The sequence below is a fragment of the Ascidiella aspersa genome, chromosome 8 (assembly GCF_963924565.1).
Source record: "Ascidiella aspersa chromosome 8, kaAscAspe10.2, whole genome shotgun sequence".
Classification (NCBI taxonomy): Eukaryota; Metazoa; Chordata; class Ascidiacea; order Phlebobranchia; family Ascidiidae; genus Ascidiella; species Ascidiella aspersa.
In genome coordinates this window covers 8,439,475-8,451,301 of record NC_139454.1, presented here as the reverse complement: position 1 = coordinate 8,451,301, position 11,827 = coordinate 8,439,475, and the positions used below count along the sequence as shown (strand labels likewise).

General features: G+C 35.0%; 1 protein-coding gene across 1 annotated transcript; it reads right to left on the bottom strand.

The window, feature by feature from the left end:
- Window positions 1-6,595: 6,595 nt before the first annotated feature.
- LOC146135645 (receptor-type tyrosine-protein phosphatase alpha-like) lies at window positions 6,596-10,982 on the bottom strand. Its single transcript, XM_083396101.1, has 9 exons — window positions 10,864-10,982; window positions 10,608-10,751; window positions 10,347-10,495; window positions 9,831-9,966; window positions 8,943-9,046; window positions 8,013-8,119; window positions 7,769-7,809; window positions 7,578-7,694; window positions 6,596-6,781 (listed from the first exon to the last, which is right to left on the bottom strand). Exons 1-9 carry the CDS (start codon window positions 10,927-10,929, stop codon window positions 6,596-6,598), a joined length of 1,050 nt encoding a protein of 349 aa, XP_083252227.1. The 5' UTR covers window positions 10,930-10,982.
- Window positions 10,983-11,827: the final 845 nt, after the last annotated feature.

Below are 11,827 nucleotides of genomic sequence, written 5' to 3'. Positions count from 1 at the left end.
CATCCTACACGGTTTTTATGTTAGCTTCCGAGATTTAATCATATTATGTGGTATTGGAAGAAAAGTGGCAGTTTTAAGTTAAAAGCTAACTAATTACCCACGAAACGAAAAATTATAAAATAACTATGTTAACAAACACTGTGACTTAATATAGACCTTTAAATTTTCGATGTTATGTTTATATTTAAAATTATTGAAATATAAAAAAGTGCGTTTGTTAAGCTGGAAAACAAATATAGCGTGTCAATGGACTGATAAGTTGCTCAAATTAAATCGACGTTGTCATATAAATATGGCGAAAACCTAGTATATTTTTGCATTTAAGTATAGTTAAATTATTCCAAAATATATGTTGGTAAGGGTCATGGCCCCGTGGCCCCTGCCATCGTTGAAAGAATACGTTGTGCATCAATTTAAATTGTGTTATTAGCCGTCAATTATATCGTCAAAAAATAAATTTGAAAGATTAGAAATTATGATTATTTCTTTTTTAGTTGCAAAAGTTTTTTATAACGTGGATCCTAATTAATAGGTTAAGAAAAAATATATAATAAAACTTTTGTTCTGGGTACACGTGTGGTACATATAGGTTGCATCGGTGGGTGTACGGCCCTGTTACTAAACTAACTATTTACCAAGTAACTGGCAAGTCCAATGCCTACAGCGTTTTGGGATAGTATACAACACTGCTGCAAAGTCGGTTAAAAATAGACCGAGTCTGAACCCCAGTCCCGACTCCGGCCAAATGTGCGCGCCGAGTCCGGCTCTGACTCTACAGCCTGTGTTCCGCCAATTTTCCTAAATAAAAACGGTGGATATTCACCAATCCACTTACCACTTATAGGGTGTGATATAATTCATCCACTCACAATACCTGGTTGGAAAATATTCATTATATGCTAGTCCGCCTTTGCAATTTAAAGTTGGCATCAGTTTTAAAAATTTAACACTGCGATGCGCACGTTGAACTCGGGGCTTGGGTTGTTTTACGTGGTCTTACCCGAGTCCCGAGTCCGACAACAGCAAAACAAACCAACAACATCGACTCCCGAATCCGACTCCGCAGCCCTGGTTTCCAACTATATACATTTGGTTTCTAACTATGTACATAAGGTTTTATAAACAAGAATCGTGGGCAAAGCAAGTGCTCAGCAACTGGTGTGCCACGAGACTGTCCAGGTGTAAACCCGCCAAATTGAAATGTATGCGTTTCAACAAACAAAAAATTTTAATACATTTGCGCTTCTAAAATAATATATACTGCAGTACTCGATTATATTTAACACTAGAAAAATAAAGTGAGAATTAAGACATTTGTTCACGAAAATAATTTGTTTGTAGCAACCTTATTAAAATATGGTAGCTTTTTTAAATATTTCAATTTTTGTCATAAACTAAAAAAAACAGCAAAATAGTCACCAAAGTGGAAACCATACCTCTAACCTCCGACATTAAAGCTGCAAATATTAGGAAGGCTATCGATTCCACCAACAATACACAATATTCGATTGTGTCGATGTTGTTTTAAAACATCGTTGTTTGCTTTAGCGACTATAGCAGGGATTCTTAAACTGGGTGGGCGCAATCCTGGCGACGCGAGGGTCGCCAGGAGGAAAAATAATTGAATTTTTAGAATGTTTTGAAAACCAAAATACCTTTAATGAACTTATTTATTCCATGACTGACACATATTATTTTATGCCAATCGCTTAAACTTAACTCTTCTTAATAATATGATTTTTTTCGTATTTTTAATATTCCGTTAAAGTAACCTGAATGTGAGACGATACTTACTATGTACAGTTTTGTCACATTGGTTCTTTTCAGGAATGGGGGCATCAGGCTAACTGTATTTTTTGTCAAGTTTTACTTTTTAAAAGCAAATTTTTCCCGTTTCAACTTTTTCCCCCCGTTTTATAGAAATGCCCTCAGCCTAAACGCGCTGTGTACATTATGCATGCCATGCCGCGCCTATAAACTCATATAGAACACCTATTATGTCTCTACTATGTGTGCAAAGCGTTACATCTTTAAACAAACCTAATAAATGAACTGTTTTCGCTCACGGCGCCATTAGACTTAACTTTAGTAGCATATTTGAGCACGAGTTCATTCGAGAACAGCAGTTTTCACAATATTAGTTGTTTAGTTATATTTTCATATTTGATTTTGATTTTGCGTAACTATTCGTCTGTAACGAATCTACAATTGGCAATTGTGACATAACAATAACTTTACTGTGTTACCGATGCTGATTGACGTTTCATTGCAAAATTACCTTTTGGTAAAAAACAGACTTAAAAAATTATGAAACCACAGTTTAAGATTTAAAGCGCCTCTTTGTACTTCGCTGTATACATTGGTATGAAATAACTGTCTGTACGATACAGGCTGTACGGCGTACACACAAGGGCTTTGGGCCTTTCAAAAGGGACGCAACTACATCTAAAAAGTAGTTTTAAAACATAATTCAAGAGAAAAACAAAACCAGAAAACCAACCTGTTTTCCCGAAGCAACATACGACGGCGAATATTAAACAAACTATCGTTTTGTTCATTGTGAGGCTTATCATATCTACCACATTGTTATACGGTAGTCAGCATAGCAGTTGCCACCTCACAACTAAACTCGAAAATGAGTCCAACTGGTTCCAGCATTCGCTTTTATACGCAAACTAGAAGTCGCAATGGAAAAAATAAAGTAGTGAGGAAGATAAAAATAAAACAGCGCTATATGCTATTTGCACGAGACTTTAAATCAGGGGTTCTTAAACTGGGGTCCATGGACCCCTTAGGCTCCGTGAACTAATTTTAAGGGGGTCCATGGAGGTCAAATTGAAATATTAATGTATATTTAAGAAGCAGTCAATTTTTCAAAGAAAATAGTTTTTCAAAAAAGAAATGTTTAGCAATGTGTTTAGACTTTATTTTACCATCAGCGTATTTCTAAAGTTTTTGACTGTGACGTTCATTTAAGACGTCAAGTTTTGAAAATTTCTTGCCAACCGTGGTCCACGCGAAGCAAAAATAAATTAGGGGTCCGCGGTAAAAAAGTTTAAAAACCTCTGCTTTAAATGATGGTATGTGCAATGTGGCTAATAAGCCATGGGTATCGGCAAATCATCAATGGTATGGTTTTCATACTTGATCAGCGTCTCACAAAGTAAGGTCGACCAATTGGTCTCCTTGTTTTAGGGTTTCCGGGAATACAAAGCTTCAAATCGTAAATCCAAATCAAAGCAACATAGGTAAAAAATGGAACGAATCGAAAAAAAATATAAAAATAATCTGTTGTTTCATACCGTTGTTACTTTTGGTATCAACTTAAAAAACCTAAATTACAGGTTGAAGTATGAATATAAATAACTTAGTTACTTTATATCATCATGTCAGTATACCATATTGCACTTGGACTATGTTAAAATTGATATCTAAATAACAAAAGTTTTTTTCCGCACTTTAGCAGTAAAAAAATCCTTTTAACTAAAAAAAATTGTCAACTTTAAATGACTGCTGAGTTATTTTAAGGACGGAAATATAGTCGTTAAATTGATTAAAGAATAACACGCGAAACGCTTTTTGTCAATCAAAGGCAGTGAAGCAATAAAAAGTCGTTGTAGTTTATTTGAATGCATTTTAGAAATGTTTTATGAATCATAAAATATATATTTACACGATGTAAATAGTGGACATGCTCTACTCCAGGGGTCGGCAACCTTTTTTGCACTGCGGACCGGTACAACATATATAGCTTGCCGGGTGTTAAGGGCAATTGTAAATTGACTCTATTGTTGTTCTGTTAAAAGTGTGCCGCGAAATAGTTAAGATTTTTTAGTGTGTCGCGAGCCAAAAATGTTTGGGAACCACAGTTTTAAACCAAACCAAAGTTTTTGTTTTCAATAAAAAAATACATTTAATTGTTGTTGACTTTTTTCCGGCTTTTTACGTACATTTTGGGTTTAAATAAAAATTGTAATCTAGAAACCCTGCTACGGACCGGTAACGAAATCCTCGCGAACCGGCGGTTGCCGACCACTGCCCTAATCGAATCTAATAATAAAAGTGATTTTTTCTCAACATGTAACTTAAATCGCTGACATTTAAACAACAGTTTTTAAAAGTGAATTATGGGGTATTTGCGAGTGTAAAGGGTTGCATGGCCAACGAGACAACCCAATATTGGCGACCCTTGTATAATATTGTAAACTTTCACGAGTAGCGACTATACCAACCGGCATATTTTTTTAAACACAATCAAAAATATAAATAACCGCGGATTGTGGGTTGTATCTTTTTTTCTAACTGACATACCTAAACAGAATGCTTACATACAAAACAAACAGGTTCCAATATAGCTACTCAAGAGCTATGTTTATCAGCAGCATACAGCGTTGGCAAGATCCGCCAGATCTAATTCTGAATTGCGCCCCCGTGTTATTTATATTATGCTAATACCTAAGAAGGAAATAAAGCTACTAGAAGAAGGCATGCAGAAAAGCTACAAGAAGAAGGCATACTGAAAATCTACTAGAAGAAGGCATACAGAAAAGCTACTAGAAAAAAGCATGCAGAAAATCTATTAGAAGAAGGCATACAGAAAAGCTTCTAGAAGAAGGCATACTGAAAAGCTTGTAGAAAGAAGGCATGCAAAACCAAAAAGAAGCAACATTATCCATCTGTAATTTTACTGTATGTTTAAATGAGACTCACCGCATGCTTTCATGTCTGTCAATGTTGGTTCTGCAATGAAAAAGCCCTCATGAGTTAAAAAGTCCACTTCAAAAACGTCAGAATAGAAGTTTAACGTAGCGGTGTTAAATATAATCAACACTCACCTGTTTTAAGTTTCTAGATATGCAATTCTCTGTGAGAACAGAATTAGAACTTTTCGTGACTTTCCTAGTTTTGTTACTGCTAATATTAAGTGTCAATACAACAAAAGTCCACACACACCAGTACAAAGTTATGATAGTACATTTTAATTTAATTTATTGCACAGAATGATAATATCTGACAAAAAGAAAGTTTGATACTCCAGGCAAAGCACAGCATTTTATATATATATATGTTCTTCTCAAAACCTCAAGTGCATATAATGTTTCAGCCCCTAAAAGTTATAAGATGCAATATAAGTGCATAATTAAAATAACGCGATAAAGAGACACTGATATAAACATAAAAGTAGGTTTCAATTAAATGACATAATATACCATTTCTACTAAACAAGATTTTCAGATATCCCCATAAAACATTTGGTAGATTTACGCCTTAAAATATTTAAAAACAAACTGCGTTCGTGTTTAGAGCGCACATGTAGACATTGCAAATTTAACTTGTTATACGACTGCCAATCGGCCTCAATTATAAAGCTCAAATGAACAGCCCGATAGAATACTCAAATAAGTAATACAATATTAAATGAAAAGACAACAATACATGCTAAACAACAATACAATTCAGATTTGCCATAAAATATATACTTTGGTCGGCCAAAAGTCAATTAGTGAAATTAGCGTAGCTTGAAAATGAATCGATGTAGGATTTCATCAGTGAATAACAGCATTCGTAGTGAGTCTGTATGGTAAATATATGCATTACAACCACATGTATTCTACAGTATTACAAATAGAGTAAACAATGCCTCACCTTATCTAAGTTAACTCCCGGCAAGCACTCCTGGGTGTCTTTGAACGCCCGATAAACGTCCACCATCATCTCAGCTTTGTAACGTGCCACCAAGTTCCAGCAAATACAAAACATCGCAGGACGAGTGAAATCGTGTCTAAACGAAAAATGGCAATAGTTTAAATCGCGTTGTTTCACAAAAATGCAGCAAATAAAATAACGGAGTGTACAAAAAGGCACACTTTCATAATGCTGTTTGAAATTCTAAACTAAAATTTGTTGTATTGCCCTTATGCACTACATCGGGTTTGTTGCGAATTAGTTTAAAAAACGACTAAAGTGGTGGCGTTTCTAAAACTTTCAGATTTGCTGACATATTTTGAAGCACACCAAGCAATTTGCCGTAAACAAACTGATTACGTTGAAATTTGCTTGCAGCCCAAGGTGACAAACTACGCAACAAGTGCATAGTTTACGAGCATTGGTACAAATAAATTTTGACTGACATACAGCAACAACTTACTTGGCAAGCAAGATCATGTTCTTGTTTGAGTTGCCTTTCAGATGCGAGTCGATGACAGAAAAGATATTGAACAAATCCTCGTTTGGTAAACCCTGGCTCGACCAACTGTCGAACTCAAGTTGAGTTATAGGGACCTAAGTGTCAAATATTGTTATTTTATTTCAACTAATCTTAGTTCATTTGGAGATGAGGTAGGTGTTGTATAACGTATTTAATACACATTTCCTTTTCCATACCGATAAACAAGAAAGAATCACATTAACAAAAAAATTACTAAAGTCTTGCGGAATATGTATATCATTGAATTAATGTTAAAACATAGACACAATATTAAAATGTACTAAAAGATATTAATTAAATATTGATTAAAAGGGCACTAATTAACAAATGATTTTGTGAGCTAAATGTTTTTTTATTTTGAATAAAGGAATAAAAAGAACTTTAACTTTAAATAGAGTTTGAATCTTGAAACATTAACAGTGCGATACTTGCCTTGATTCCACGTTGCTTGCTCTCCACGGTGAAACGTGTTTGGATTACTGATTTTTCCACACATTCAGATATCTTGCTCACAACGATGTCTCCAAATTCCTGGTTGGTGTTGGGCGGTTGAGGCCAATGATGAGAATCAAGCTAAGAGTATAAATATGACAAAATATTGCGAACGTGACCAATTTCTTCATTCAGAAGGGTTTAGTGTTATATTCTGTTAATAAGAGTCACACAAACTATATATATAGCTTTCCATGTTTAAAAATATAAGTTTTTTTCTCGCCCTTAAAACTTGAAAGAGTATGACATTTTAAGCTGTAAAAGCGCATAAACTTTTAAGTGTCACCAATACTATCATATAAATGGCAAAAATCTTGACTTACCCTTGTAATACGTCTTTGTGGCTTCACAAATAATATGTATGTGTGGTAAACCGATTATTTATAGTTTCTATGTGTGCTATTGTTTCTCTGTTTTATCGTTTGTACGCGTGTTTTCGTTTTCCTCTTTCTTTCTCACTCACATAAATTACAACTTTTTTCCACTTTTGCACCTCACCTTTCACGCTTTATTTCTTATCTTATCACGTTTTCTGCTGGTACCTAATAATTAGTTACGTTTGACACGCACTCCTTTTTTTCTCTCGTTGTAGTTAATGGGTGCGCGAAATCTAATGTGGGCAGTCGCGTTTGGGGTCTAGCTTGAGTGCATCTCATTGTAGAAAGCCCTGGGAATTATCGTTTAAGTCACCGTTTTAGGCGTTGGCCGCTTTTCGTTGTTTCAGTGTTTTAGTATTTTACTGTCGCTTATTTTAATACAAGTAAAAGACACGCGTTGTAGCGCTTGGCACTCGGCAGGCCGTTAAGTAGAGTTCTGGATTAATTTGGCGTAACATTTGTTGAATAATTTTATTTTTTTCTTAAGCTACAATACAGACCTTTCCCAGCGCAACGATGAGTCCAACGTCCCTCTCAAAAGTGATTGACCAAAAGTCTTCAACCTTGTCTTTGTTGGGTTGGGTCGACACGATAACACCTTCAACCCTCGCATAAGTCTGAAATAATAAATCCAAAAATTTCTGGTCGTTTTTTAGTCTATGCTTTATATCTCAAGTTTGAAATGTCTTACCTCGACCGTGTAGGCGGAGAAATTGTCCGATTTTGGCTTGTCTGTAACAAACAATATCTGCTTAAACTTGTAATTTATTAAGAACCTGGGCAATGTTAAGGTTAAAAGCCTTGTTTAAATGCGTAACGTCACATCGCAGTTCACATACCTATATATAATACTGTATAGGCGTTGACATTTAAAATAATAGGAAGCAGATTGAAAAAATGAACATAATTTTAAATTAAGTCAAGCACATACTTACAGTGAATAAGTGGCACATCATTGACTCTAATTGGAGATTTCGGTCGGTCGTCTTTGATAAACTTCAGCTTGTTGAATTCCACGGATATTGCGTTGTTGAGAGGATTCCTAGTACAAGTATGGTGGGTTTTAAAAGAATTCCCAACAAGTGTCAGCTTCCGTTAACAATTGTTTCGCAATAAATACAGTGAACTTGATTAAAAAACATATTTTTTCCTAGCCTTCGAAGCTTGTATGTATTTCCGGCATAACAAGCCATTTGTTAACACGTACGACTTCAGAAGGACAAGACAATGATATGTCATATACCTTAACGCGGTGTTTAGGCTTTATACCAAGATTGCCCTTCAGCTGCCTAATTAAGCCTGATGATCAACCAACAGTGGTTTATAGATTATAGCGAAGAATGACATTGGCAACAAATTCTACCAACTAATGAAAATATATTTTTAGTTCAAAAATATTGAAGATGCAACAGACATGGCATCAAATCAAAGTGCATTTAGTATTCACAATTATATTAATTACTTTCCTAAAGTTCATGAAAACATGCTAAAAAGGACATTTTTCATATAAAACTGCCTAAGACGTGTTGTTGAAATGTGACATTTATACCAGACTACTCACTTCTAAACTGTTAAACAGGTTTATTTATTGCTATTCTATTTTAAGCAATGCAAAAAAAGTAAAAAAAAAAATAGGAGTAGGATAATTGTTTTTTTAATTGTAACGGAAATCTGAATTTTTAAATTGACGTAGCACAGTCAATACTGAACCAAACATGGTCAGAACTGGTTTGTGGGTTTTTTAGAAGCAACTAAACAATTCCAAGGGTCCCACTGAAATTCGTCAAAAAAGAGTTTTTTTTTTGAACAACCCTAATATGTATTATACTGTAAAAGTACCAGTTTGTGACACTTCCGCATCTTACCCTTGCAGTTCCTTATGCTTGCTTATTAAACCTTCAGCATCGCTGTCGGAATTTCCCAGCACGTGAATTTCGTAAAGTAGCTTGTGCAGAAAGACGTATTGAAGCTATTTACAAATATGACAGTTATAAATATTTTTATGAATTTGGCAATGTATTTGTTTTGAGGCTGTTGCGGTCTTGCAACATCTTTAGCCGTTAGTAATTATACTTAAGGAATACTAAATTAACACACTCAGTACCCCAATGGGTTTTAAACATTTGTGCATTTCATAGGCGCCGGTTACCACGGTATTCACCTCGCCGCTATGGTATGACTAGCATGTGAGATCACGCCATTATTGTGTATATGAGTAAAAATTGTTTGATTATGGATTCGTTATGTTAATGAAATGGCAAAGTTACTATTAAGGATTTCTTATTGTGGTTATAGTTAATATTAGGGTATTTGTCGCTATGTATTGCTGTAGTTTTGAAGATATATTCTATGATAAGGGAAATTGTTATGTAAAAGTCTTTAATTAGTTGTTCATTGTTTAGCCGAAAATATATGTAATCTATTGAAATGCGCAAGCTCGTTTTTGTTGTAAATAATTAATAATGGTAATTACGTTTCTTGGTATTTTTGAGAACCAGGCAGATATTTTTACTGAGGCAGAACATTAGCGCTAAGATAAAAACAACTAGAACTCACGCTAAATTGTTATTTACGATATATAAGGTCGTAAAATTGGTGTCCCCGAGTATCGTAAAAGAGGCATTCTTAGTTAAAGTCGGATTAAAGAATCTGTTTAATTAAATCCCTTTAAAAAGTGTGTAACATTTCTATTTTTCTTTATAGTATAGTGCACACTCTCCAGACAATTTGCAAACAATTTTATTCCACCTTACCACAGTCTGAACCATCTCCATCCTCTGTTCCCTCATATGCATGACAGCTTGGTAGACGTCGATGCTTGATCTCGTCTTCATCTCCTCCAGCAAGTAATCGAGTCCGATGAAGGTCCCTGTTCTTCCCGCTCCGGCACTGGAAGAGCAACAAAAACTAATTGGCTAACTTCACAATTAAAACAGTTAGGATTTTGTATCGCCTTAGAAGGTTATGGGTGCTTGCGTGTTACGTTAGCCAATATAGATAGACAATTGACTGACGACTTATTTTACTAACAACCATAGCTCAGTAGTTAGAGCAACGTTCCTGGCATCGTAAGTTCGAATCTCACCACGGGCAATTTTTTTTCTTGCTTTGCCTAGCTTAAACGTAAATTATTAATAAGCTGAAGTATTTCAACCTAGCAAACAATGGTGTAGTATATTTAATATCTGTAAAGAGGGTAATATCTGTAAAGAGGGTAAAGCAGAACTTTGGCAACTAATTGTGTATGCCAAAAACAACATCAGTCTAACCTGCAATGTACAACTGTTGGTTGGTTTTCTCCGAGGTTTGTCATCATTTTGCTGACGTCATTGTAAAGTCTCAGCAATCCGCTGGTTGTGGCTGGGACGCCATGGTCAGGCCAAGCTGTGAAGTGGAACTGGGTGATCGTTCGAAGCTCCTGTAAAAGGAATAACAAAAGTTAAGTTGCGAAAAATTAAAACTGCTTATATAATGTGTTGTTAGCATAAATATCTCATGAAATAGTTACATAGTACAAGTTAATGACTTACTGTTGAATATTCGTTATTCGCTTGTTCGACCGACATTTTTCTGATGACGTAGCAGCCCTTGTTGATGACGTCTTCGGTTTTTACGTTGATCTTTCCACGAGTCAACGTTTTACCCTTTTCCGGCCAGTACTGGTTGCACTTACACTGTGACAATTTATAATTGAATTCACTTTTAGTTAAACAGTGGTGAGCCCTAATTGATTTTTTTCGAGTCTTTTATTTATAATCAAATAGAATTGTCGAAATTCATAGTTACCTTTCCTTTTTCGAATAGATTAGCGAGCATAACGACAACCCTGGAGTTTTGTTGCCATATCATCATCCAGAAATCACCAATTGTGTTATGATTCGGACCCTGGGTGGCAATCCACTTTGGAGTTTTATCAAAGCCCTGAATAAGTAACAACTATATGTTTTGTTTTTAATGTAAAAGTGTTAAAAGCAGCCATTTAGCCGAGTCCTAAATATATTTTCACTTGAATCGCGTTATTTTCTACAAATTTCCATGTATCCGACTAATTTTTGGGGTGATTTTCGGGGCTGGTTTTACATTTTCTGGCCCCTATCTTAGTTTGTCAGCCTAGAGCAAATGTATTGTTTTGGCTGTGCCAAAGGGATTCATATTGTTTGGCGGGTTTATATTTGCTTATCGATTGTGAAAAATTGTACGTGATAATTAAAAAGGTTGTTTTGAAACTAAACAAACAGAATAAACTTCAATGTAATAACAAACTTTGACTGTCCAACGAGTTTTTCATCGCATTTCTCACCTCAATAATCGAAGCATTTATATAATTATATGTTGTTTCCTGGAGAGGCACATAGTTGTTGTCGTCTAAAAATATTATTCAAACGTTGTTATTGAATACTGTTTTTTAAACAAAAGCAACACGCATACATGGAATGATGTTCTTGTATCGATTTCGGCTGGCATTTTCTTCTTTTTTTGCAACTTCTGTGGTAAAAAGAGCGACAGTAGACGTTTTCATCAGCTGTTGGAATAATATTTCATGATAAACACAGTCATGTAGAAAATCATTCCAGTATTTCAAGGTTGTCTAAAACTTCCATTAAAGGCCATTCGCAAAATAATTGAATTTTTTTAAATACCTTATAATAATACAGCAAAACTTGTAAATGTTTTACTTTCATGGGCATAGTATGATAGCGAAACTTACAGCGAATTGCCGATTCCACTCAGCGTGGTTCGCTTGCACACT

What these genes read in the sequence shown, in the direction of transcription:
- LOC146135645 (XM_083396101.1), bottom strand. Translation starts at nt 10,929, where the DNA reads ATGATGATATGGCAACAAAACTCCAGGGTTGTCGTTATGCTCGCTAAT. An exon ending in ATCTATTCGAAAAAGGAAAG is followed by an intron (nt 10,752 to 10,863) that starts GTAACTATGAAT and finishes AAATTGTCACAG; the next exon opens with TGTAAGTGCAACCAGTACTG. An exon ending in TCATCGTTGCGCTGGGAAAG is followed by an intron (nt 6,782 to 7,577) that starts GTCTGTATTGTA and finishes TTATACTCTTAG; the next exon opens with CTTGATTCTCATCATTGGCC.